Below are 27,550 nucleotides of genomic sequence, written 5' to 3' on the forward strand. Positions count from 1 at the left end.
TGATTAATACAGGGGGGCCCATTTGCGCTGCAGGCTGCAGCAATGCCCTGCTGTTGTGTCCGTGCCTTGATGTAGGCTAAAGTGAATGTTCAGTGCTTCACTGCAACGTCTGCATGACACCTCCAGCAGTAAATCACACAAATAAGATCTGCTTTTGTAGAACATGGCAGGTGTTAGCCACCTGTGATCATGCATATCTGAACTGCAGACAGGCCGTAAGAGTCAGCAACACTCCTCCGTCTGTGCCAAGTCTTGATGGTTTTTATTTTTAATTCATCAGTTATCAGAATAAGAGTTTGCCAGCAATGTTTTTGCTCAATTAACAGCAGATCCATCAATGCTCTGCTTTTCACAATCAATTAGCCGAAGCACAGACGCTGAGCGGTGCTGGCAATCAATCACGCTAAGCTTAGCACATTATGGTTTAATGAGCATGTGGAGCTGTTTTTGGTTGTAGTTTGTGTTCAAATAGCTAAAGCTAGTATTTCTTGGCACTCTGCAGCATTGCAAAAAAAAAAATCAGAGCTATTTATGCATAAACCTAAGACTTTAAATGAGTATATAACCGCCTAATCAAATAGATCATCAGGATTTTACTGTTAAGAGTGCATTCTTTAACTTTATCAAAACAGATTAATGAAGTTTAAGGACAAAAGGCTGATGTAATATAACAAATGAAAGAACAAGCAGACACATTTTGTTAGAACCAATAAATTTGTATTTAAATCATTTGTCATGAAACATTCAAACAACAAAACCACTTCTTTTTTATAACACAGAAGAAACTTCAGAAACACCTTTTATCAATCGAGCCCTTTATCAAAACAGAATATTTACTGCCATCTACTGGTCACAGTGGGACACCATAAACAATGGAACAGAAACATTGAACACACATGTCCATATGTAGCTTTGTGCCCCTCCTTTAAAAACTGAAAGGCCTGAATGGCCGTAAGGGTGGAGAGGAGAGGGACTGGGGTGCACTGAAGCCTGAGGCGTCCTCAAGACGGTCAGGACCATCATGGGGCTTCACTCCTGTGCTAACTTTTGCATGGTTGGGGCCTAAAGGAGCCGTCACCCTGTCCCCTGTCTGAGCTTGTGACATCTGAAGAAGGAACCCTCTTCCTATAGTAGGCAAGAGTGAGACTGAAGAGTCTTTCCCAAAGGGCCTTCCTCTTCCCAGTGCATCCATCTGCACCTCCATGCATCCTCTTCCTCCAGACGGGGGAACGCGAGAAGACATTTGTTTGCTAGGGTCTGATGGTGGAGCGTGGACTGGAGCCTTTGCTGCTGGTTCAGGTGAGACAGTGTCATTGACCGACATGACATCAGGGTCATGTGGAGGGCTCACAAGTGGCTTGCGAGGACTTAGGTCCACTGGTGTAGAGGAAGGTGCAGGCTCAAAGGAATCTAGCTCTGTCTGCATGTACTGCTCTGCTGCAGAGGAGGTGTTGGATGAAGACTGAGCTCGAGGGTGGAAGCGATCCAGCAGACCTTTCTCAGTGACAGGGTAACGAGCAGCAGCCCATTCCTGCTTCTCCAAATGCATCTGCTCCAACTGCCTGAGCTCTTCAGGCAGCTCCAACACACTCTCCTGAAGACAAAAACACGCACTGTTTTCACCCTCCTCTTTTAAACGCAGTATTTTAAAGCAGATGGTTACAGTACATTTGTAAAAGTGTAAACATTACTTTTATCTGAGCTTTAGTAAGATTTCTTATCGAAGCAATGAACAAACTGAGTCAGCTGAAGAACATACAAGTATTTCTGTGTAGAGGGACACCTTACAAACCTCTCACAAATTCAGTCACCATACTGTGACCTGAATGTAAGACTTTCCCACCCCCTTGAAATAAATCTAAATAAAGAAGGTTTGTCTTTACTCAGGGTTTAATAATTAGATGCCAAGACAGTGGATGGGGCCACTTATCTGTAAAATGAGTGTACCCCTCATGAGACCAGACATCACTCACAATTACGATGCCAGGAGGATGAAAGATGGAGAAACATGGTGAGGGACAACCAACAACTGAGGTGGAGTAAAAAGGTTTTTTTTAAAGATGTTACACAACTTTCTAACAGCCAAGATATTCAGTGTCACGGAGTGTAATGCCAGAACATGACAAACTAATAAATACTGTCTTAAATGCACCTGGGTATATAACTGAAAACTTGATCCTAAGTACGCCCATTACCAGAGCAATCATCCGTCATTTTTATTATTTTTTTAATTTTACAATTTAATTATAAGACATTAAAATATGACTTTATTTAAAGGGATTTTAAACCATCAATTTAACCTGTTGTATTCAATATCCCCGTTTTATTATTTTCAATAAAATAGTTTTCTTTATATATATATATTTAAAAAAAAGTATTTTCCTTAAAAATGAGTCCCGAAAAGGAGGGATCATCTTTTAATCATGGAAACTTCAACAAAACATTCATACTTTATTATTGGGGACAGTAAGTCTGCCTCAGCTGGGTCCAGCCCCCAAAAGCAGTTCTAACAAAACAGGTAGACACAACAGGGACTTGCGCAACACTCCATCATGTACGCTGCAGGTGTAGATACTAAAAGGGAACACTCTGTGGGACACATGTCCATTTAATGATGCGGTTGTGAGGCTGCAGCGTTAACCAGCACTGGGGCCATGTTCTGCTGATAGCAGGAATTCACAGGCATAATTGGGTGTTTGTCTTGACCTTCATGCCACTGTTTCTGTAACGCAGCAGCTTAACATGCATGTTAACAGTTTTGCGGTCATGTACATGCAGTCTCTTCATTTTTCACCGATTCTGTATCTCACAGCTTTGCGTCATATCTCCAGCAACCGAAGAGGAGTTCAAACTAATATGAATATTTGGATTTTTTTTAATTAATGATTCTTAAAAGATCTAAAATCTTGATCCATCCATACAAGGTCATGTGTAAAATACTATTTAAAAAATGGACATGCAGGGTTATTTTTAACCCTTTAAGAGGCATTTTTCAACCGCAGGAACTAGGGACTTTACCCCTGAACTACATGCTTTTCGACCGGCGGAACCAGGGTCTAAATTTAGTTCAGGGGAAGTTCTCCCCCTGAAAATCCCCTGCTTTGGGGGTAGTACTTTTCAAAGGTCCTGGGACTTTCGGCTGAACGTAACGCTGTTTGTCGACTTTACACAGTTGTTGAAACACAGAGGGAGTTCCTGGGAATGCATATTAGTTTAGTTATTTATCAAGATTTCAAAATTTTATTTAATATAAATGTTTTTCTCCATACGTCACTGGCCTGATTTGCACAATCTACCCAGGACTTCAGCCCGCAGTCGAAACACAGACAACAACAGGGGCAGAGGAACCTTTTAGTTCAGGGTTAAGTAGTTCTGGGGGCTAAAAAACCCCGGAACTCTTGGTCGAAATGCACCTATAAGATTACAACAGGTATAATTTCTCTATCCAACATCGGAAAATACACTCTAACCATTTGCAAATTTGAGTCATCATCACAGATTTGTGACTGGGTCAAAAGTTCTTTGTGTAATAAAAAATGTACCCACCATAGTGACGTGCTTTAACTCATCAGGCTGGAAGTGGCTGCTGTTGATGTATGAATCCACCAGGGCCATGTAGTCCATCATGAGAGCATCCAGCAGAACGAGTCTGAGAGGCTGAAGGTGGATCACTGACAGAGCCATCACCTTCAGCAGGGGCACCGGACAGGGACGTTTTTGCCACATCTCCTGTTCTTCCTGCAAACACACACACACCAGAATTTGAGTACACACAACTATGCAGTAATTAAAGCCGTTTCATATGAGATCATATGCTGTACCTTTGTGAGCTGTGACATCATCTGAAGGGACATAAGCTGGGAAGAGGGTACTTTCAGATGGAGACTCACCACTTCCTGCAGAGTACTGACTCTATCAGGGAGGTAACCACCCGTCTTTGAGTAGAAGCACATGACATCTGCCACCTTAAAACATAAAGGAGGTAAAGCAGGAAATGAGCTCATTAAACAAGACATAGCACAGGATGCAGAATGAAGTTCTAAATCAGGACCCTGTAAATGTACCTGTGTGTCAAAGACATTGGTAAGCTGTACTCCAAACTGAGCAAACAGGCATCCAGAAATAGCTCTGCAGTCCTGAATGACCTGTCACAAATCAGCACAGATGTTATGATAATTATCAAAACTATTACTTAAGGACTGTACAGTATTTCTAGTCTATTTATCCTCCTCACCTTCAGTATATGTTTACTCTCCAGGATCATGGTTAGACCATTTTTAAAGGCCTGGGCTCCAAGTACCAGAATATCAAACAGGTAGACTTTGTTTTTAGTGGCAATCTAGAGGAATAGATTTTTTAACCTCATCTTTGATCAACAGAAATAAAGATAACAGTAGAGAAATGAGGAGCTAGAAGGACAGACTACAAAAAGCAGGCTCTCAGAATAACTCACCTGCAGCCAGCACAGCCTCCCATGCTGATAGACCTGAATTCCATTAACTCCCACACCAATCACCTGCTGCTTCTTGATGTCCATCACCTGAAGGATGCACACTCACACATATCATTAAGGCTATGCTAACACAATTACTAGGGTTGCAAAATTCCGGGAATTTTCAAAGTTGGAAACTTTCCATGGGAATTAACAGGAATTTATGGGAATAAATTGGAATACACCAGGAATTTACTAAATTGAAGGTTGGCTCTTAACAGGGAACTTAAATATAGTTGGGGAACATATATTTGAGCATTATCCTGTCTAAAACAACCAGATTTCATGCAAGTACAGTTGAATATCTATGCAGAGCTATCCTCAACAAGGCCGGACAGTGATACTGAAGAGGAAGAGTCGGAGTTGGATGGACATGGAGGATGTTGATGAGACCCAGAAAGAGTCCATTGCCTTAAAAGGTTTGGCAAAAATGCAGAGGCTAGGCTTGAGAAGCTTGAGGGAAGATGCTTTTTTATTTGCATGTTGAATGGGACTTTTTTGGGATTGCATTTTTGTTAATTTTTGAAAGGGTTGGGGGGATGAGTAATATTTAACTCAATATTCATGTTTTTGTTCTTCAGAGAAAGAATTGATTGTTCAATAAAATATTCAACACTTGATAAAGATCTACTTACAAATAAATCTGTTTTAATTTTATTATTTTGGATGGATGTCTGCTTATAACAAAACAAATATTAATGCATGGATATGATACCTTTCTATTACATTACCCTCAATTCCCAGTTAACTCCCATACATTCCCATTCATTCTCATGGAAAGTTTCCAATTTGGAATATTTCCAAAATTCCGCAGCTTAAAGCTGCTGTGAGGAACTTTTAGCTTGTATCGATTCTGACAGCCCCTTGTGCACACAGTGATACCTTTTATCTCTTGTCCTGTACATGCAAAATAAGTGTCTTCAGACAATAACCTCATCCTGTTGTCTTTCAACATTTAGACTTATCTTACAATGTGATTATTTGCAATGAAAACAGCCAAAAAAGGGTGTTTCTAAAGTGAGATGTCAATCATCTGTTCTGACACCTACCCCCTCAGAGCAGTTTTAGACATTAAAATGACAACAGAGAAGGTATGAGTGTTGTTGTAGATGGTCTTGTTTGCTTTTGAGGGTCATAAAGAGGCATCAGTATCAGTTTCAGTCTGTTAAAAACTCCTCACAGGGCCTTTAACATCCTAAAGGAAATTTTGCAACCCTAACAATTACTGAAAAAAATATGTAACAAGCTTAGTGACAAAAGCATCCAAGAGGGAACTCTAAATCAACGTACAGCGGGCCAAAATTTCTCATGAAACTCATCTATCACTGCAAACTTGATGTGCTCTTCCTCATCTTCATCATCAACTGTAAAAATAAAGAAAAAACGGATGATCTCAATAGTGATCAGGGATTTTACAAAATCCTTTAGTCTTCTCATTAAGCTTACCAAGCGGAATTATCTTCCTGTATGGCTGAAACTTCTCCACATTCAAGTGCTCCTCAATCCTGTGGTCTTGGGCATTCCTGGGCAGTACAATGGATTTTATCACAGACAGATCACAGAGCTCATTGGTGTGCACACAACAGCTTGGACACTTCAGGTCTCTTACCCACTGTGAGTGTTTGCATCATTGGAAAATTCCACTGTAAGTTAAATGATATATAAACATCAGGTCAGATATTAAACTTTTATTTAACTATATTCAGCTTAGCTTCTACCTTTTTCCAAACACTTAGTTTGCAGTTATTATGTGTCGACTCACCATTCAGGATCTCACGCCCGAAGAACAGTTTAGAGCCAGCAAGTTTACAGCCAGTATTTCCGCTCACTGAAAAACACACAATAGTTGACACAGAGGAAGTTTTTGGGGCCTAAAGGTGGCAGAAGTCATGTTGAGGTTAATCAGCAGTGCTTTGCTAACTAATTATGCATGACATAACAAAAACAACTCTCTAACCGTCGGCTAGAATCAAGGTTTTGTTGGAATTGATTCGTTGGACGACACCGATGTAAGAGGAAGTCTTCAGGGTCAGTTTAACACGTTTCCCCTTGAGGGTATTCAGAAATTCAACGTCCTCCGCACCCATTTTGAGGTAATAAGTATTAAGTAATGAAAAGTCTGAACAGTTGGGTTGTTAGCTGTCTGTTAGCCGAGCAGTTTGTAAGCTAACTGCTAAGTGCGCGAGCGTTGTTCCCATTAATGCTGCGTTCAAATCTCCTCGTTAATTTAAAAGGCAGCTTTGTTTTCTCTGGTTAACCTATCTATAAAAAATAACAATAATAAGAATAAGAATAATAATAATTCTGCGAAGGGTATCATAATACATTGTAAGAACAAATACTATAAAATGATATAAATGTGTTTATAGTTTCAATTCCTTAAGTTACATAAATTGCACATTTCCATTCATGTCAATTAAATCAACTTTTTTGAATTCTGCCAAAATGTTAGTCTTCAGTGCTCCCTAGTGGAAATACAAGATATCAATGAAAATTACAACATTCTGGCCCAGGGGTGTCAAACATGCGGCCCGCAGGCCAAAACCGGCCTGCGAGAGGTTCTAATCCGGCCCGCAGAACGACTTTGCAAAGTGACAGAAATACAGAGAAGACATTAAAGCTGCTGTTGGTAGTCACAGAGTAAAAATCTGTTCAGATAGAGGGACTTCAAATCTCAACACTATCCTTCACAACCAGATTTCCTCTTAGCCCCCCAACACAGATCGGCATGTGCAGTCATGATAGTGCCGGACTTTTAACCAATCGGAGGGTGTGGTAGGGGCCGCCCCTTAACCAATCAGGACAGAGGATTGGAGATTAGCTATGATTGGTCCGTCATAACAGGAACAAGGGGAATAATAACATTGCTTGATACAAAGGCATTGGAAAACGCAGAGATTTCGCAATAGTCTCAAATTACTCCACTTACCGATGAGCACTGATGGGCATTGTGACCTTTTCTCCAAACCCAGCAGAAAAAAGTAATGTTTTTTACACCATTCCTACCAACAGCAGCTTTATGGTGCGGCCCCTACTACGTCCTCCGATTGGTTATGAGCCCGGCACTATCATGACTCCACACACTGATCTGTGTTGGGGGGGCTAAGAGGAAATCTGGTTGGGAGGGATTGTGTTGACATTCGAAGTCCCTCTCTCTGAACAGATGTTTACTCTGTGACTACCAACAGCAGCTTTAAATCAACTTTGTGAATTCTACCAAAATTTTAGTCTTCAATGCCCCCTAGTGGAAATAAAAGATATCAATGAAGATTACAACACTCTAGCCCAGAGGTGTCAAACATGCGGCCCACAGGCCAAAACTAGCTCATCAGAGGTTCCAATCCGGCCTGCAGAATGACTTTACAATGTGAAAAAATTACAGAGAAGACATCGAATACATTTTTCAATAAAAACAACTCCTATTTCAAATTTGTCTCCTGGGGGTCGCATAAAATCATAGAGCTGACGGAGCGCACCTGAACGGCAGTTTTTTTCCGTGACTTTTTTTCTCAAAGTGAGAAAATAGATTACTTGGTGTTTGCATAATCCGGTTGAGGTTCATAAAGACTTTTTAGAGCACTATAAGATGATCCTCTAACTACTAACACTAGCACTACACCCCTGCATACAACACTGTCCAGCAAGCAAACTGTTCCTGCTGGAGCTGAGGGGTCCAAAATAGTCAACTTTATCTTCTTCATTATTATAATCTCTGTTCTTTTACAGTAAACATTACACTCAGTGTCAGGTGAATGGGTAACCTGTGTGTTTGGTGTGTTCGCAGCAGGTTTCAGGGCTTTAAGATTCAAATATTCTGTCCATTATGAGACTCATCATGGCAAAAAATACAACAGCTGTTTTTGTTCAGGGATAGTTAAATGTGAACATTTTCAGAATGTATTTGTACTTTGCACTAAAACAAAGGGAAAAATTTAGAGTTGTTGTTATTTATAGGTTATTATGTTGTGATTTTACTGGTCCGGCCCACTTCAGATTAACTTGGGCTGTATGTGGCCCCTGAACTGAAATTATTTTGACACCCCATTTGAAAGTAAAATTTTATTTCAGTAAGTGTGAAATAATGTGACTGTTAAGCTCTCAGGTCCTCATAATTAACTGAAAATATCCACTCAAGGTTGGTCACAGTCCAAGTAATGAGCATATGGATTTTACTTCAAAATGTATCTCTCTTTTTAGTTCAGTTTGTTTGTAAGAAATCATACTAAATAAATCTGATAATGACTCTGTGCAACAACAACAAAAAAGTGTGCGTATATAATAATTTTTCATGTGTGTACTGTCAGCCTGCAGAGGTACACCATATAATTTAAATAGTCTAATTAGATCTTGATCATTTATCATGAAATCCTTCACCGCTCATGTTACTCACACCCTGAAGACATAAATCATCTTCCTGCTGGCTGCTGCAGTGACTGGCTGACTACCAATTCACCATGCCTCATATTTTGTGTCTGACACAGGGGTGACGGCTGAAATCATATTTTACCTTCTTACGGTGCTCAGTATCCAGGTATGCAAAGGCAACACTTTGTATTTTTTACCTACAAACAAGTATGAATAATGATAAGACAACACCAATGATGACCTCCATTAATTGATACTGCCATCAACTCCAGAACTGTTCATCTAACAAACATTAGACCCATGTTTAGATATTTTAAAATATTTCTGAATAACCTTCGTCTGTTAAATAAATCCACTTTTGTTACAGAAGCACATATCATTAATCCTTAATGTGAATGTACTTTATGTGATTTTATCTTGGTCTAAGGTACTACAGAAGGCAATGATGAAAGCTGCCTCACTCATTCCTCAGAAAGCAAAACAAAATAGGGCAGTTTTATCTCTTTTTTTTTTATTAAAGTTAATATTTTTTGTTGGTTCTATAGGACATGATGTCTTCACAATATACAAAGCAGATGTAATTATGCCTACTACCACAAGGAGGCAACCTTTAGGCATCACTGACTGCTCTAATAACAGCTCAAAGACAGAAATGGTACAGACAAGCTATCTTATCAGAAGCATCCAGCTGCTGCAGTAGTACACAGGTTCTTGTGACTTCACTCAGCCTGTGGTAACACATGAACTCAAACTACTGTTCATCTGGAACAGACAGGGGAACTGCTCTGGGGTACAGACTGTCTTAAGCTTTAATTACACATTGTGTGTGTGTCTTGTATTATTCGTCAGAAGTGTGTATTGCTTCTAAAGTAAAGTTGAAAAGGGCAAATGTAAAGGCCCAGAGCTAATTTAAAAACCAATCCTCTTTTTTTACTTCTATTGGATGTTTTATGTCAGAGAAAAACTGTGATCCATTGGAGTATGGTTATCTTCAAAAAGGACACCTTAAAATTCCTTGAATCACTATTTCATAAATAGTGTCACTTTATAAAAGCACAAGACAGTCTTATCAAGCTCTGTTCTCCACCCACATAAACGTGATAAGAATTATTTTCCTCCTAAAACAGTTGAAAGACTTCAGGAGACATCCTTTCTTACTTTATCCACCATGATGGAATCTACAACCTCTATTATCTGTAGAGGAAGGTCCAACCTTTTCCTGTTATGCACCCTGAGGAGACAAAAAAGTTTTAGTTAACTGCAAGGGGATCACTTCCTACAGATTGTCTTAAACACTGATGTCAAGAATCCCCAGAAAAAAAATGAAGGAAAATGTTTTCTCTCATATTTTCCCTGGAAATAAATCTGTATTCTCATTAATATCCTTACACTGTAATACTAATAACTTCATTTTTTTCTCTCTATTCCTTCTATGAAAGACTCCAGCATTCAATCATTCATACAGGTTATAGAGCGAATACTCCTGCGAGACGTCAAATTTTGACGTAAGAAGCAACCACTGGTGGAGTACAGAACTCCCTGCGCGTGAGTGACAGCCCGGCACCACGGCCGCCCACCCTCAGACAGGCTGTGGTGACTCTTAATTGTGTAACGTCCATTGACGAGTCAGCACAATGCTGCTGGGAACGACGAGGCGCACTTAGTCGAGCAGATGCAATGAAATGCTCCCATCGAGGAGGACACAGATGGACAGCCTAGTTCAGCCGCTCGTCGCCCAGTACCTCGCCATGGGATGTCAATCAAAAGAAAATAACCAAAACGAAAGTATAACGCTGGATGAAAAGGGCAAGGACGACGCGTAAGTCCATAAACCTTCCTACCTATGGTTTTAACAGATAAGGGGTCGCAAAAATGTGCATGCCAATGGAATTTGTCCGATTTGTTTCGGTAAACAGAGTTTAGTAGCTAACTTAATAGTGTAGAATAAACAGGTGTGTCTCAATCTGCGCCCACGCCGTGCGTAAAAGTGAATTGATACCTAACTGTGGTGCGCAAAAACGCACAATAGGTTCACATGTTCTCAAAACTGTTAATACTTTTAAGGTGCATGTGTTTCGGTCAGATTCCTTCTTGTTTTCTGTCACTCAATAGTTCATTCTGGATCCGCAATCAACAACCTGGTATTTCCCCTAAGCTAAAGGAAGGAAATGAGAACAATGAAAGGCAAAATCCCTGTGGGGGACGTCTTTAAGTTAAAACAATGCACGGCAGCCTTTTATGACAATTATAAAATTCCTTAAATGAAAATGTATTGCTTTAATTTGATTATGGTTTTAATAAATGCATATACACACACCCCACATCCCAGTATGTAAATAGAGAAATGCACACTTTCATTAGTCCTGTCCCTCCTCCCCTAACTCTCATGTGTTGCTGTTTCTCAAGGAAAGTGACTCCAGGATGTGGCCCCAAGTCAAGAGTTTCTCCTCCAGGCCGTCCTCACAGGTTCCACAAACCCAGCCCGGCCCAAACAAACCCGGGTAAATCCATGATGTCTCTGGGACAACTTACCAAAGGAGCCAGCTGGGAGGAAATAATCCAGACCTGTCTGCAGTCTTTTGGTAAGTGCATGCTGAGTTAGAACTAGTTCTGAATTTTACAAAGTGAAATATTGCAGTGAAATGTATAGTTTTGTTTGTGTCACTCTGCAATCCTGGAATTCTTTGGAGGTCATGTTTTGAGTTTGACTCGTGTTTTTCTGCAGTGTTTGTCGCTGTTATTGAGAAAGAATTCGATAAGATGCCTTTGTGTGAGAACACACACTGTTGTGGTTTCCCAGAAGTCTCTGTTTTTCTCATTATGCTGCAATTCTCCAACAAGTTTGGGCAGGTCTCTCAGTACTAGTGGCAAGCTTGAAAGAAAGTGAAAAGGATTTCTTAACAGAGTTGACTTTTTTGTTTAATGCAGGATGATTCACACCAGTCTTTCTCTTTTTTGCTTTGTGTGATTTGTTAATGTTATTTTATTGTTGCTTAGTTAACTATTTCAGATTTTTCTGCAACCCCTGGCTGTAGTGCATTTGTCAGTATGGCACTGTATGCAAAATATTGAGAGGTTTTAGTAAATGAGTAAAAAGAACAGCAGTGATTGAGGGGGCTGTAGTTGGATCAATCGAGCAGATATCATTGGCTCCATCAAGTTGTCTGAAGTGCTCTCAGATTTATGATGATTGCGTCTCTAAAGAGACAAGCTTTCAAATTGTCGTTGCCTGGTTACAAAAATTGAGCAAAAGCAATGGAGAGTTGTTACAATGGGCTGCACGTAAAATGACATCCCATAACTCCATTTCACTTTTAAGGGTGAATTCAGGACCAACTAACAGTCTCATGCTTGTTTTAGAGTCACAGAGGAACCAGACCAATCAGAATTACAGTTAATAGAGACATTACAACTGTATATATATTGATAAAATGGAGCAGTCTTGCTTCCCTTTGGCCACATCACAGACGAACCCCTAAGGTCTGCCTGTCCTGAACCTTTTCAAATGTGAGAGTGCACGTAAGAGAAGCTATTTGAAGGATTACCTGATGGCAGCTTGAAGCCTTGCAGAGCTGAAAGGTCAGCTCTATAGCAGTGGTCCTCAGATGCTGACCAGCCTTTGAAATGCAGAGAGCTATGAGGTGTGGATCGATGGTGGTTGACATCACCACTGTTTCTACACTGTACTGCACTTTGCTCTATTGCACACCCCAAACATGCCGAATACCTAATTCAAACATGCCGCATAAGTATCATTTCTAAATATGTGAGACACCAAACAGGATGATTTTCACAACAAGAATTTAAATTTCTATTTTGTTTGAAAGCTTTCAATTTATTACTCATTAGTGGTGGTGGTGATGTATCTCAACAGCTGTCATTTCAACTTCAGCAATCCATCTTTGACACCAACCATTATGTTAGAAATTGTTTTCTTAGAAATGAGTTTAGAATTTAATCTTATGAAATTGTTAAATCATTGATTATTAATTAGATTTCTATACATTGTGGCTTAATTGATTGTAAACAAGTGTTGCTTTTGATCCTTTCAGACATTTATCTGTTACTCTTATGCTGTTGACTGCACTATTTAGCCATGACAATCATTTATGTTAAACAAAGTAATTACATAATTATGTATCCGTTTCCTGTAGCTCATAATTTCTACTCTATTATAGATTATTCAAAACATTTATCCCTCACTTTTAGTCAACGGCTTCAACCACATACTGTAGCTGGTACTTAAAGCAATTCAAATCATTTTTCTGTAAGCTAACTATTGAGCCTTTTGTCCTTCCCCTTTAGCTTTATATTTAGCTGTTGGCTATAATTCTCTGCTAGCTCTATCTGTAACTTGCTATATCTATTTGTCTATTACTTTTCACTAATTGATCATTTATTAAAGCATTAAATAATAGTGAATATAATTGTGGACATTTCTTTATCTTTATTTCAATTGAAATTTATTTTCCTGTATTCTCACAACTTACTTGTTAGCCATTTAAGTAGCTGTTAGCTTACTTTTTCAATTGTTTATTTTAGCTAAAGGTGTCTGTGTTGTCTTATAAACTTGTTTTTTCATCATAAATACATTACACCAGGTTAACTGTTTAAACCATGTATCTTTTAGTTTGATCTAGCAATTTCTACAGCAATCTATCATTTTTAGGCTATTTCAAATGCATGCATTTAGCTTTCCATTTCAACAATTCTAAGCAAACTAGTTAAAATGTTTAGCTAACAATTAGATTTTATTTCCAACAACTTTTATTATTTTATCCTTTTCTCTAAGCTTACCATTTCAACTATTTATCTGTTGTTGGATTTTTGCTACATTAGCTGTTATCCATTACTTTATAGTAGATTAAACCATTTAGCTGTTTCTCTAAGCTAACAAAAATTAACCGTTCTATCCAATACTTTTAGCCAACTTCTTTTGGCTTACTCTTTCAACAACCTGTCTGATACTTTGAACTGATGTTTCTATCTGTCAATTTAAGATGTCTATTTAAAAATTGCTCCATCTTTTTCACTCATTTAGCCCATCTTTTCCAGTTTTCAGAGCTTTAACCTAAATATTGAACTTCTTTGCATATTTGCTAACTAGCTTTAGCTTACTCTTGTTAATTTGGCATTCATGGGTTCTTACTGACTAAAGATACTTATGCTATATTATATATCAACACTATCAAATTGAATAGCTTTAAAATTTGTCAAGCAACTCCACAATTTTTGGATGTACCCCCGGCAACTGTGAAGTTACCCCTGATTTGATTAACCTCACAAAAAATATTGAAACAGTCTTTCAAATTAAAAGAATCTGATTTAATATGGAAAAGTTTGTTCAGCACACAGAGAGATAACCATCATCCTGCATCTGAAAATGATCCCTCTAACACAAATAGATCATCCAGTCTGATAGACTCTGTCAAAACAAGGAAAAGTGACACGCAGGGTTGGAGGGGCTGATGAAAGTCCAAGATAACCTTAAAAGTGGGACAGACGATGAGTGCTTTGAGCAGCGTTTATCACCATACCGTATCATACATTTCCATTGTAGCGGGTGGCAGCTTTCCTAATGCTGCAGCCAGGAACAGATAGTCCAGAGGGGATTTCCTCCTGCAATTAACCCTGCAGGAGAAGAGTTAGTGGTTGGAGGGTTGTGAAAAAAAGATGGAGCAATTGTACACCTGATTGAGAGTCATGACATCCTGTTGTGGGTTTGCCACAGGCCTGACCTGATTGTTAGTAGACTGTACATCATGAGTGAAAAATTACAGTTTGAGTATAAAAGGCGTATACATGAGTGTAGCACAAATGTCAGGAAAAAGTATTGTCTTTCGTACTGTACATATAGTTTTACTGCTATCCAGTCTAGCAGCCCTGTTTCACATGTCTTTTTTACTCTCTTATTGACTTGACTGGTGAGGTCATTAACATTCACTGGGTTTAGCTGCAGGTGGCTGCGTGTTTCAAACAGAAACACACCCCATGCAGGATATGAGAGCTGGATTAGTCAGCTGCGGCCAAAGCAGTGAGTTGCTTACAGATAACAAAGATTGGAAAACATGTTGCCATGGTGTCTGAAGTATTTCCAAGGTGATGTGGTTTAAAAGTAGGTCCATGAATGCCTGATGTCCTTGATGGTGTCAAGATACTGCTAAAGCTTGAAGGGAAACATTATTCGAGCTGAAGAATTCACAGATGTTGTTTTCTGCACACTGTGTTCATCTTTACAGACTGAGGGAGGAAGATGTGGACAGCTGAAAAGGTTCTCTAATATATATGTAATGTTATAAACCACTAATCCACTGCATTCAGCAGTGTTTTTCAGTTTAACAAAAGATAAGTGGTGTGCTGCTCCACTTAAGGAGGCAAGAGTGTTTTGTGTAATTATAGGTCAGATCTGGCATTGTGGTGTTATATTGTGGAGTAATATTTTGTACACATGTAGTCTCAGTTTTTAAAGTGGTTGACGAGAAAGGTTCTTATGGTTTGGGGTGCAAGATGTCAATGGGAATGTAGCGTCAGTGAGAAAAAAGTGGTCCGGTTACAAAGAGAGGAAGTAAGATACATACGCACGGGAAAAAAGGAAGCGAGAAAGGTGGTGAGAGAAGCAAGTGGTCATGGTTCTCACAATCAGAGGAAAAGGAAAATCTTCACAGAATAGTGTGTGAATAGAAGGACAAGATGTGTTACAGCATATGCACCAGCTGGTGTTTTACCTGGTTACCCATACTCACTGTGTCAGCTGGAGGAAGAACTGGATATTTGAATGGTTTTCACAGGAACACCTGATGGGCATTCAGTACTGAGGAGCTCTTAATTTCCCCTTTCCTTGGTTTAGTGCAGATTTAATATAATCTACTTCATTTTCAAAAGACTAATCCAGAAAAAATATTGATACCTACTTCCTTGGATATGTTTATTCATTTGTTTATTTGTTTTCTTATTCATTTCTTATTTATTTACATTTATATGCACAGTCTGCTCCATCCATCATCCCAAAAGCAGTCATAAAAATGTTAAGGTACTGAAACTCAAAATAAATTCATGACATTTGTATTCCCTCTGCATCATGTACCTAAGCCGCCGTTGCTAAACTGTAAAAACACATCAGTGAGACTGAGAGGAAATTGGCATATATGAAACATATCTCTGCTGTAGTGGAAATAGGAACTGTAGTGTCTCTAAAGCCAGACTGGCCTGTGCAGATGATAATCCCCACAAAAACCCCAGTTACTCCCATTTGAGTAATGTTTGCTTGAAGATGCAGCTGTTTTTGGAAAACCTTTTTTGAAAATGGAACATGTATTTTCGACCCATCTGTAAAGACAGACATCTTATGTTCATAAACAATACCATTGTGGCTGATAGCCAGGAAAGAGAAGTGAGAGAATATTGAGAGATGGATTAGCACACTGTTGTTTTGGGCTTTTTTGCAAAGACAGAGTTGACAAAGGTTAGGATACCAAAAAGCCACTAGCTTAGTCTGAACTACGCCTAAAGTGAGCTCAAATTACGTTAGTTCAAATTCAGCAGCTGTTGGATTCTGTTTTAACAAGCTTACTACGTGAAATCACAGCAGTGTAGGATGCAAAGTGAAGCTAAACACGAAAGGGAATTGCACAATGCCACTGGTTGTGGTTTGGTAAAACATTAAAGAACAACTGACAAGGTAAAAATCATGTCACCAAACAGCACAGTGGTGATTCACTGCAAAATGATCTGTTTTGTGTTTGGAGTATGGATGTACTTAGTCGAGTGTTAACAGATACTACTATCAATTATATTACAGTGATCCAGATTTTTATTTTACAAACTGTTGTAGTCAAATTTTTTAAAGGCCCTTTCGAAATAAAAGTGGATCTCAGCTTTTATCTGCCTGCTTGTATGTTACTTATACATAGAAGAATGATCAAATCAATGACTCACAGCCATGAAACAATCCAAACTGTTTCTTGTGATCTGCTGCACCCTTTGTCACCACTGCAAATTTGATGTCAAGAGAATTGCTTGTTGTCTTGCAATTTTTTTTCCACTGTGTAGCAATGCCGGTAAACTCAAATGTCTGCACATTGTCTTGCAGACTCAAATGGTTGTGTGTGTGGGAGCAGCCACCTGTTGAACATCGTCCTGACCATGCACCGTCTCCTCGTGTCCTCCAGTGATCTGCTGGACAAGCTCATCAATCTATATCCTTCAGATTTCAGACATCAAGCTAGAATTCCTTTCACAACCCAGCTGGACTGTTCAAACTGGGCTTTTGCCCATATTGAGCACCAAAAGTAACATCAGATTGCTGCCTCTGCTTCGTGCCACTTTCCTGTGGTTGTCAACAGCAACGGGCGACCAAGCTTGTACTTGGCTCACAATGCAGCCTGTAGCTGTCAGTGTAAAATGTGATAGGCAAGTGGCAGTTCGTGTTTACTCCTGCTGTCAGCTCCTGTAAATTTCTTACATTTCTGTCAGTGTAAATTTCCTCCTTTTTTGCTGCTGTGCATACAAACAGGAAGTGTATGTTACCCCTTTTCAAAATGTTTGATTTTTTTCTTTTTTGTTTTGTCTCATGATTTGAGGTCTGCATTCAGGAAGCAGCAGGGTTACACAGACTCTCAGAGGAGCCAAATGGCCCTGCAAGCAGCATCAGGGTTTCAGGTGTTAATTACCTCTGCCTCTTTCACAAACAAGTCCTCTTGAACTATATATAAACACAGACTCTCTATTGCTTAAAGAGGACAGCGCTCAAACAAACCCACGTCAGAGCGCAACAATGCTGAATGCCCCTCTGCTATTTTTAACCCCCTTGTACTGATCCAAAGACCCAAAAAGATACATCAAATAAATTCAGCGTGTTGGTAAGGATCAGGGGAAGAGGCACAGGGGCCATTAACAGTCTTCTTCACAGTCTGGCCTTGGGAGTGCGTGGGCAGTTCCTCTGCTCCCATGACGCAATTAGTCTTTTTATGTGCATCACTTCAGGCTTATTCCTGCCAATCGGGAGCTGTAGTGTCAGTCTGTTTATAGAAGCTGCTTCGTATAATAAAGAAGCGCCTTTGTGTGCACTTTATATAAATTAAAAGGCTTGTGTTTTTGTGGACTTGTGCACAAAAGAGAGCACAGTAATGAATAATTTCAGGATATTAATTGACACATCTTTAACGTCCTGTCATTAAACAATGCACATGAATCAACAGTTGCATCAACAGTTGCTCTGCAGTATATGAGGCACTGATTGTGTTTTCTTTTTACATTTTGTTATTCACTTTCTCCTATGTGCCAGAATGATTCAGTGATGATCATCAGAGTTTTGCTTCCTCCCACGTTACCAAATGCCACTTCTGTGCGCCTTTTTGTTCGGCTGCTGTAGATTTCATTAATGAGTTGTTTTTGCTGGAAAAAAAAATCTGCTACCATATGTCCAATATTTACTCAAAGTGTACCTGTCCTGAACAGTGCTAAAGATCAGCAGATTCTCTGACAAGCTGTTTACGCTTAAACAAAAGAGCTGCTAAGTTTCAGCTTATAAAACACCCTTAACACGACTATTCAACATCTGCTCCTTAACCCAAGTCCTTACTTTCAAAATAGCAGTTGACAATGAGCAGCCAGCAGAATGCCAGAGGATATGCTACCTGATCAGGTAGGCTGAACACACATATATGGGTCTAGCTTCAAATGTGTATTCTGTTAAAGTCACATGGTGTCATATCTGGACTGCAGGCATTGGATCCAGGAGTTTTGGATGATGTTCCGGTTGCACCACAGCTTGTCGGACAGCCTGGAACAGTTCCGGGAGCTGATCAGAGAGCAGGGCCAGGAACGTCTTTGCTCTCTCCTAGAGACCAAATGGATGTAAGTGTTAATCTCTGACCAGCTGGCAACTGAGACATTAGGCCTACACAACTCCTAGTTGTTTGTTCCGTCATTGAAAATACTCAAATCGGTCACGATACAGACTTTGAATGGAGAACGACATAACTTAATAAGAGGTATTTAAATGGTTTCCTTCAACACTGATTGACATCTCATGTATCTGACATTTCTGTCTTTGTATTGAAGTACATTTTATGTAAATATCAAACTTAACAACTTAGTATGAAATGAAATACTTAAATCTGAGGCTGCAGATAAGCATTCTGTAGATTATAATTCATCTATACATAATTTTCCCGAATTAATGGATACAATATTTCGGGAAAATTCTATCACAATTTCTTGAACCCAAAGGCAAAATGTCTTGTTTTATTTGACAAAGAAAAATAATAATTAAGTTATACAATTTAATATCAGACTAGACTTTATAGAGAGACTGTTATCCAATTTTTTTTGTTGCTTAATTTTGTTGCTGTCTTATCGTGTTTTCAATCCTTTTCAAATGCATACTGCAGGTTCATATTCTCACCATGACACTACAGCCTTTAGTCAGAAAACAGTTTCTCTATGGCCACCAGATATTACAGAAAGGTGTCTCTCTCTCTCTCTCTCTCTCTCGGCTGAAATAAGAAAAATAACTTGGGTTCAGAAGAGAATTGTGGTTGTTTGTTGAATAACATATTTCTAAAAATACAACTTCATTTTGGTAACATTAATTTCTTCATTTATTGTGCTGTCAGGGTGAAGAAATATCATTTAAAGCATCCTGACTCAAATAAAAAAAAACTGAGTGTTGCAAGCTACATAAAAGTGGTGTCTATACTGACAGACACAACAATATTTAAAAGAGTTATTTTCCAGGTTTCAATGTTAAGCCATCCCTAAGCCTTTGCTGGCTTCTAATGTAGTTGTTTTATGTTCAATGTTTGCTCTAGAAATGAGCGGGACTGGTCGTGGAAGGCCAGCCAGAAGATCAAAGCCAACTGCAGCAAAAAGAGGAAGGTCTCTCTTCTTTTTGATCACCTGGAGCCCTGTGAGCTGGCTGAGCATCTCACCTTTCTGGAATTCAAGTCCTTCTGCAGGATATCGGTAAGTTTCACTCCTTTGTGCATGAATGATTTGTTTGTTTGGCACATATAGTCCCTCTGTGGAAATGCCTGCAGTTTTCATGCAGCACTCATCTTTCTATCTTCTCTGCCAGTTTGTAGACTTTCAGAACTACATTCACAACTGCTGCATGAAGGACATCCCCGCAATGGAACGTTCCATCGCCCTCTGTAATGGTATTTCCCAATGGGTTCAGCTGATGGTGCTGAGCAGGCCGACCGCTCAGCTGAGAGCTGAGGTCTTCACTAAATTTATCCACGTGGCTCAGGTAGTGGTTTTATTCACCCGTCACACGCAGTCTTACACTCTCTGTTCCTGTTTCAGTAAGAAAAAAAAAATGGAACTATATTTGAAACATTTCCTCCTTGCTTGAATCTACATGCTGCTTATCACGCACCTTATCTAACTAATGACTGTCTATTGTCACACGTTGAACAGCACTGTATGGTGCATAATTGGCAGTTGCATAATGCATATTCACAGAGGGCTGTTAATGATTCTCAAGAGCTCTGCTGCAGGCTTTTAGCATATCCAAAGATTTTAGTGATAGAAAAATATTAACTAAATGCAAGCTAATGGAGTCATCAAGAGGAACACACTCAGGGTGGAGAAGGTGGGAGAGAAAAAAAGAGGAACACATGAGCGTAGCTGCTGATCAGCTCTTGTTTGTCAGAGCCGCTTCAATGTGAAGGTGCATGAGGCCTGCTGAGAGGTGACGTGCTGGGTACAGGGAGCCGTTAGGCGCGCTCATACTCTGAAGGACCTCTTGCACTATAACACTAATGCACCAGTCTGCTGCTGCTCACTGCTATCAACCTCAAAACTCACGGGTGTGGAAACAAATTTCACACCATAATGCTCCAGTGACAGCACGAATTAGAGAGCCGAAAAGAGAGGGAAAAGCACTTCCAAAAAATAGTGTGATATCAGAGCACAGTAAGAAAAAAGCAACAATATAAGTGGCTTATGTAACTACAGAGTTGTGGATTGTATAACCAGGGCTACCTGGAACAAGTTTAATTGTGCGTGTTTATATGCATGTGCATTGAATGGGCTGATATTGTGTGTTTTTGTGTGCGTCCCCCAGAGTCTACATAATATGCACAATTACAACACACTAATGGCGGTGGTAGGAGGGCTTTGTCACAGCTCGATCTCCAGACTGAAGGACACCACCTCACATGTATCCAGTGAGGTCACCAAGGTAAACAAAACCTATCCCTCATAGGATCCAACTGATAATCAAGCCAACACATCCTCATGTTAAGCGGTGCAAAAATGTCTCTCCAGGTATTGAACGAAATGACAGACCTGCTGTCCTCCTGCAGAAACTATGACAACTACAGACAAGCTTACAACAAGTGTACAGTTTTTAAAATCCCTATTCTTGGTGTCCACCTGAAAGACCTGATATCGGTCAATGAAGCCATGTCAGACTATATAGAGGACAACAAAGTGAATGTTCAGAAGCTCCAGGCGCTCTACAGCCACATTAATGAGCTGATCCAGCTCCAGCAGATCCACCCAGGGCTGGACGCAAACAAAGACCTGGTCCATCTTTTGACGGTAATGCATTTGGAGTCTTTTTATTATTTTTTTGTAGCTCCATCTGATTCACTGTATTGTACTGAAGACGAGCACAGATGCAAATGAGTGTGTTACAGCATGTGGATTGTCCGCGCTTGTGTGGGAGTGATGAGAGTCTATGATCTATGAGTGTGTGGGTGACAAACTGAGTGTGAATGAGAGCAAGTTCAGATTGCTGTATTGTTGTGCTCTCTGTGTGCGGGGCTTTAATCGCATTGAACGACAGAATGCCCATGAAGAGATAATAGTTACCCTGCGACCATATATTGCCCTCATCAAAACATGTTTCAAGGAGAAACATTGAGAAAAACAGAAAACTCATTCCCTTCTGTCTTCCTCCTGTGTGCTTACACGTGTTCTCCTCTTTCCAACAGCTGTCCTTGGACCTTTACTACACCGAGGATGAGATCTATGAGCTGTCTTATGCCAGGGAACCCAAGAACTGTAAAGCACCTGTAAGTTATAGATGTAGATAAGTTAATGCTTATTATTTTTAAGGTTCTGAAATTAAATTATAAATTTTTTGCTTGTGGGTAGACAAAAAGATTGATACCACTCCTGCCTGAAGCTACAACTGGCATCTGTATTAGCTTCAAGAATGAAAGTAGAGGGGAGCAGAGAGCATGTTAGCTAGCTTAAGTCAAATTAAATTATGTAAAAAAAAAAAAAAAAAACACTGACTAATGTTGAAAGGAATGTTTTTTGGGAGATATTCTTGTTTCATTTTTCGATAAGTGTTAGATTAGAAGATTAATACCATTCTCCAGTCTGTAAAGTACGGTGGCCCTAAAGAGCAAATCACAACGGCAAATCAGAAACTTTGGATTTGCCGTTGTCATTTGCACTTCAGGGTCACCGTAGTAAAGTGAAAGGCTGTTTCCAAAACTGCCTGCTTCATACTACTTACTAATGTAGTAGGCAGTAGGTATTGCCTACTACATACTGCGTTTGAATTTAGTCTGTTGGATCTGTGTTGCAGTACGCTTGGCCAGACGTCACTAGATTTCTGGTTTTCGGAAAGCGGAAGTAAACAACGGTGAAGCCGATAGATAAACTGCTTCTTTAGCATCACTTATGATTTAAAAAGTTAGGAAGTGGTTTATATGTAATTCAGTAACCTTCACAGCACCTAAAAATGGATTTCCTCCCGTCAAAAAAAGAAGGAAAAAGAAAAAGTGGAACGAGCGCTGTGCAAACAGTACGCAAGGCAGACTGTGAAACTTCCCTGAATCAGTAGACATCCGGGGAGTTTTGGCATACTGTAGATTTTGCTCTTGTTCACATACTGCTTACTACATACTGAATTTTGGCCAAATCAGTACGTACTGCTAGTATAGTAGGCGGTTTTCGGAAACAGCCAATGTAAAGCTAAAGCAAGAAGCTAGCTTAAACTAAAGAATGTGAACTGGGGGCGCAGCTAACCTTTTAGCTAGCTAAAAATTCAAACAAAAGCTCAAACGAAAGCTGAGGAATATTCTGGCATTTTGAAAATTAGCATTTTAGAGTGAGAGTGAAATAAAAGATTGATAACATTTTCAAATCTGTATGCTAAATATGAAGCAACATCAAGGAGTCAGTTTGACTCAGATTAGCTTAAATACACCCTACAGCTCAAGACAGCTGGCATTGGACAAAAACCCACCTACCAAGTCATCTAAAGCACATTCATCGATGTAGTATCTTCCTTTACATATGAAAATGTCCGTTTTATATTTGAACAGGGCCAAGCTAGCTGATTCTTAGTCTGAATTTTGAGAAAGGTGAACTGACACATTGACATACAGTACATGGGACTGGAGTCAATCTTTTCATCTAACTCTCTTGGAGAAAGGGAGACCGCTTGTTTTCCAAAATGCTGATTTACAGAAAACAATGTTAGTTTGTTTAAAGAACATAACTAAATTGTACTCTTAGCTAGCTGGCTGTCTTGATTCTTGTACTGAAAAGCAGGTTATGTGAAGATTGAGAGCACTACAATTTCTCATATAATATCCTTGTTTTATGCTTGTTTTTTAATGCTTTGTTTATTAGCCGGCCACCCCCTCTAGACCTCCAGTGGTTGTGGACTGGGCATCAGGAGTGGCTCCTAAACCCGACCCCCGAACCATCAGCAAACATGTGCAGAGAATGGTCGATGTAAGTTATTTTTAACCGAAATGTAGCCTCCATCCAGCTGCTCAGCTATTATAAAACCACGGCCAATTATTTTACCCATTCTTCTGGATACTGCCATTTTTGACAACCCTCTCATGCAGCTATTGTTCACAAAAAGTGGAACAACAATGGTGTTTTCCTCTCTGTCTTTTGTAGTCTGTGTTCAAGAACTACGATCACGACCAGAACGGCTTCATTTCTCAGGAGGAATTTGAGAAAATTGCTGCTAGCTTTCCTTTTTCCTTCTGTGTCATGGACAAAGAAAAGTAAGTGTTTGGTGGGTCACGCACTTGCTCTTAGCTCATATGTGACTTCAGAGGAGAGGAAGACAAAGGTGGTATATTTGTAGTGATGAGCGCAGCAACAGGAAGCAAAAAATAGCAACAAACTAACCATAGCAGCCGCCACTACACATCCATTTCTCATGAGCTATGATTCTAACAACCCACAGAGGAGCATGTGATTTCTTATTTAAACCTAAACATGAAAAACTATCATGGAAAATAAACAGCTACTGCGCTAAAAATACACCATGACAAAGTGGCAAATTACATTTTTGAGGGGGTGCAGTTATTAATAAATCATAAAACCTGAAATGATGAACTGTCTAACAAAAGGTTTCTCCCCTATGTATACTCTGTCTCTCACAGCTCTGTTAAATTATGCTGTGTGTTTCGGTTTCTAGAGAGGGCCTCATCAGCAGAGAGGAGATCACAGCCTATTTCATGAGGGCCAGTGTCATCTGCTCCAAACTGGGTCTTGGTTTTGTCCACAACTTCCAGGAGACCACTTACATGAAACCCACCTTCTGTGACAACTGCTCTGGATTTGTAAGTCAGCACACAGACTCAAGGATGAAGGTGTTAAATGAAATGCAGACACTTATTTTTAGTTTCACTTTTCTCATGACAGTCAGTGATGTTTTTTCTCCTTTACAGTTGTGGGGTGTCATCAAGCAAGGCTACAGATGCAAAGGTATATAGTGCACTCAGTCTAGATACTCTTTAGCTGGTCTATCTCTGTTTTATTGTCAGTCAGCCAGCTTGATTCTGTGAAATGGAAGAAGAAACACAGTGTTTGGTGGAGAGCAGGTAAAGTGAAGCTGCTCAGAAGGTGTAGTGTGGTTTCCCGTGGTGCACATAGCAAGCTGAACCCTGCAGCACATGAAAAAAAAAAAGAGTCTGCAGCCAGAAGTAGTCTATCCCCCTCCCCCGTCCCTCAAAAGATCTGAGAGCTATTTGTTTGACAGTTAGCATGCAAAGCTCTTTGAGTTGCATTTGCAGAACTGATAGTGTCAAATACAGTCAGTGGAAGTCAGTTTGTTGGTGGTAAACTGATGTTAGTTCCTGTTTTGATATGATGTGTACTTTCCTTCTAACCTGCACAGACTGTGGGATGAACTGCCATAAGCTGTGCAAGGACCAGGTGGCGTTTGAGTGCAAGAAGAACGCCAAAATGACCCACCCCATCGACAGTCCGACGCCGAGCTCAACGCCTGTCACTGCAGGCACCTTAGATGGTGGGTTAGGGCTGTAGTGATTTATTTCCAGCATAAGAATCACCATTAATACATATTGTAACATTCATCAAACAGTCAGAAACAAATGAGGGAACCATTAGCTCTCACAGATGCACACTTTCATATAAAGCTTTATGAGACATCTCTTATCGATCAAGCACAGATATTCGCTGTAATCACTGCCTGCCACACTGTACAGAAAACAAAAGTGTCAGAGTCAACATGATTTCTCATCAGTTTGCTGCTGCTTTAACAAAACATGTCTATACCTCAAGGTGTAATGACCGGGTGATTTCCCTCCAGCTGTTATCAAGAACTGTTTCACTTACAGTAATACTGAAGCTACCCACCTGCTGCACGACAGCTCTTTCACTTTTATGTGAAGACACTTCCCAAAAACACAGGAGCCATATTAACTCAGCCTCTCTTCGAATGACTACTTGTGACATGCTATTTGTCATCTGGCTTGTTTAGTTTGTTCCATTACATAAAGAATGAAGCTCTCTTTGCAGTCACTGATGGAGAGATTTTTCTCTATTATGACATGTTTGTTATAAACCTTAAGAAAGAGTAAAATCATTATGATAAACAACCTGCATTTATAAATTTCTCTCAGTTGAAATAACGAGTATGAATTCTCCAATCTTCAGGCTCGGAGGATTGTCCTTTTCCTTACCCGTCTGATGACAGCAAGGACTGTAGCCCAGAATCCCCCATCACCTCCCATTTAAAACCTCTAAGGGTCCATAGTGGAACCCAGACAGAGGAGCCCCAACTTTCCTCTGCAGCCACCGAGGCTAGCCGCACCCAGCCATCCCTGCTGATCCCGGCAGCCCCAACCCTGACCTCATGTCCCAGCCCAGTGCCCCAGAGAAAACAGCGACACTGTGCTAAGTGGGAAAACAGAGCATCTGTGGTGCCAAAGGAGCTGGAGGACAGCAAACCCACCTATGAGTCCCTGGAAGCAGTGAGTGTTCGGAAAAAGTTAGATTTGTATTACAACTTTATAGTACTGAAGAGAACATCATGCCAATTGTTCTGTGTCATTCCCAGGACAACCAAAAGTTCCAGAAAAACAACGAGACACTACGTAGAAAGCTGAAGGAGGCCGAGCGGGAGGTAGAGATGCTAAAGGCGCTGCTGAAGAGACACGCTCTCCATCCTGTGGAGGAGGACTCCTCCTCGTAGACACATCCATACACTGAAGCCCCTATGTGTTGACTGCTGCTGCCCCCCTATGGCAGCATGTACATATCAGGACTGTATGTTTGACTTAATGGTCATGGAAAGTAGGAGAATCTAATCAGTATGCCAAGAACCAGGCAATTCGGCATTTCATGATTTATAGTGGGATACTTATCTGGGGTTTAAATGCTAAGGGTACACTGACAATCACCTCTGTTTCACCAGCGAGACTCATATAATGGGGTTAAGGACATTAAAAAGAGTATATGGGTTTTTCTTTTGAAGCAGCTTCTGTAGAATACAGATTATTCTTAAAGCAGCCACAGTACCTAAAAATAATTTAAAGGCTGCCAAAAAAAGAGAAAATAATTTCAATGAGTATTTGTCACTTATTTAGTGAACCTTTAAGAGCAGCTGGATTGAATTCCTTGTGTCAAAAGTACACAAACAGGAAAAAGACTAAATGAAGGAGTGCAGTATTTTTCGAGTAAAGATAGAGCAGAATGTGCCTGATCAATTATTGATCAATAACGAGACTGAATATATTTATGTTAAACATAAAAGACAATCAGGCTGCAGTTTTCAAGAACAAGGACTTTATTGTGTGTTGTTATTGTCCCTTCTATTCTTAATGCTAAATGACAGCAGCGGGGAAGGTTAGAGGTCTCAGCTGTACCTGATGTAAGATATTTCAAGCTCTTCTGTTCATATTTATTGTCTCACACACTACAGAGTTCAAACAGAGAGCAACTCAGATGAAGATTTTGTACAGTAAGCTGGTACTTTCAGTGAATTATTTATGCTTGTGTTAGCATCATATTGATACTCTTTATTTGAAGACATGTTGTTATTGTGCATTCCATTGTAGCAATGTCGTACTGTGAACAGAAGTCTTAACATGTGTTTGTAACGTGTGCAATGTAATGTACATATCAAGTAGACTCAGTGCTATTTTAATTACGTCATGGATCATCCTCTCTCTCAGTATTGTTCTGTTATTGTCATAATAAATGCTGAAAAGTCTATGCTTGTGTTACTCTGTCTGTCCACCAGGGGTCACTGAAGTCTCATTTTATTTCTCCTGCTTCTTGCTGATAACTGCAGCTTTTCAGCTCTTGGGGATTTGTAGTATAAAAGTTGCACTTAAATTAGCTCTATATGTGTGTTCAAGGAAGGCTGTTTTTTCCTGCTAAAAATATATATTTAAGAATCTAAGCATTATCATCAGTGAATTGTTTTATACCTTCCGTCCAGCATTGACTTGG

At 39.8% G+C, this 27,550-nt stretch overlaps 2 protein-coding genes across 2 annotated transcripts; one reads left to right on the forward strand and one right to left on the reverse strand.

Moving 5' to 3' along the window:
* Positions 1–782: 782 nt before the first annotated feature.
* Positions 783–7,073, reverse strand: exd1 (exonuclease 3'-5' domain containing 1). Its single transcript, XM_034674498.1, has 11 exons — positions 6,450–7,073; positions 6,255–6,320; positions 6,102–6,135; positions 5,939–6,015; positions 5,783–5,856; positions 4,454–4,540; positions 4,235–4,339; positions 4,065–4,145; positions 3,822–3,965; positions 3,547–3,738; positions 783–1,594 (listed from the first exon to the last, which is right to left on the reverse strand). The coding sequence occupies exons 1-11, from the start codon at positions 6,577–6,579 to the stop codon at positions 926–928; spliced, it is 1,659 nt and encodes a 552-aa protein (XP_034530389.1). The 5' UTR covers positions 6,580–7,073; the 3' UTR covers positions 783–925.
* A 3,226-nt stretch (positions 7,074–10,299) lies between these two features.
* LOC117805896 (RAS guanyl-releasing protein 1-like) lies at positions 10,300–27,310 on the forward strand. Its single transcript, XM_034674499.1, has 17 exons — positions 10,300–10,676; positions 11,264–11,439; positions 16,947–17,052; positions 18,438–18,500; positions 18,581–18,712; positions 19,669–19,822; positions 19,935–20,108; positions 20,928–21,044; positions 21,131–21,406; positions 21,802–21,882; positions 23,459–23,563; positions 23,738–23,847; positions 24,267–24,411; positions 24,520–24,556; positions 24,969–25,100; positions 25,751–26,067; positions 26,154–27,310. Exons 1-17 carry the CDS (start codon positions 10,540–10,542, stop codon positions 26,286–26,288), a joined length of 2,397 nt encoding a protein of 798 aa, XP_034530390.1. The 5' UTR covers positions 10,300–10,539; the 3' UTR covers positions 26,289–27,310.
* The last annotated feature ends 240 nt before the right edge of the window (positions 27,311–27,550 follow it).

This window comes from Notolabrus celidotus, chromosome 22 (genome assembly GCF_009762535.1).
Source record: "Notolabrus celidotus isolate fNotCel1 chromosome 22, fNotCel1.pri, whole genome shotgun sequence".
In the NCBI taxonomy this organism is placed as follows: Eukaryota; Metazoa; Chordata; class Actinopteri; order Labriformes; family Labridae; genus Notolabrus; species Notolabrus celidotus.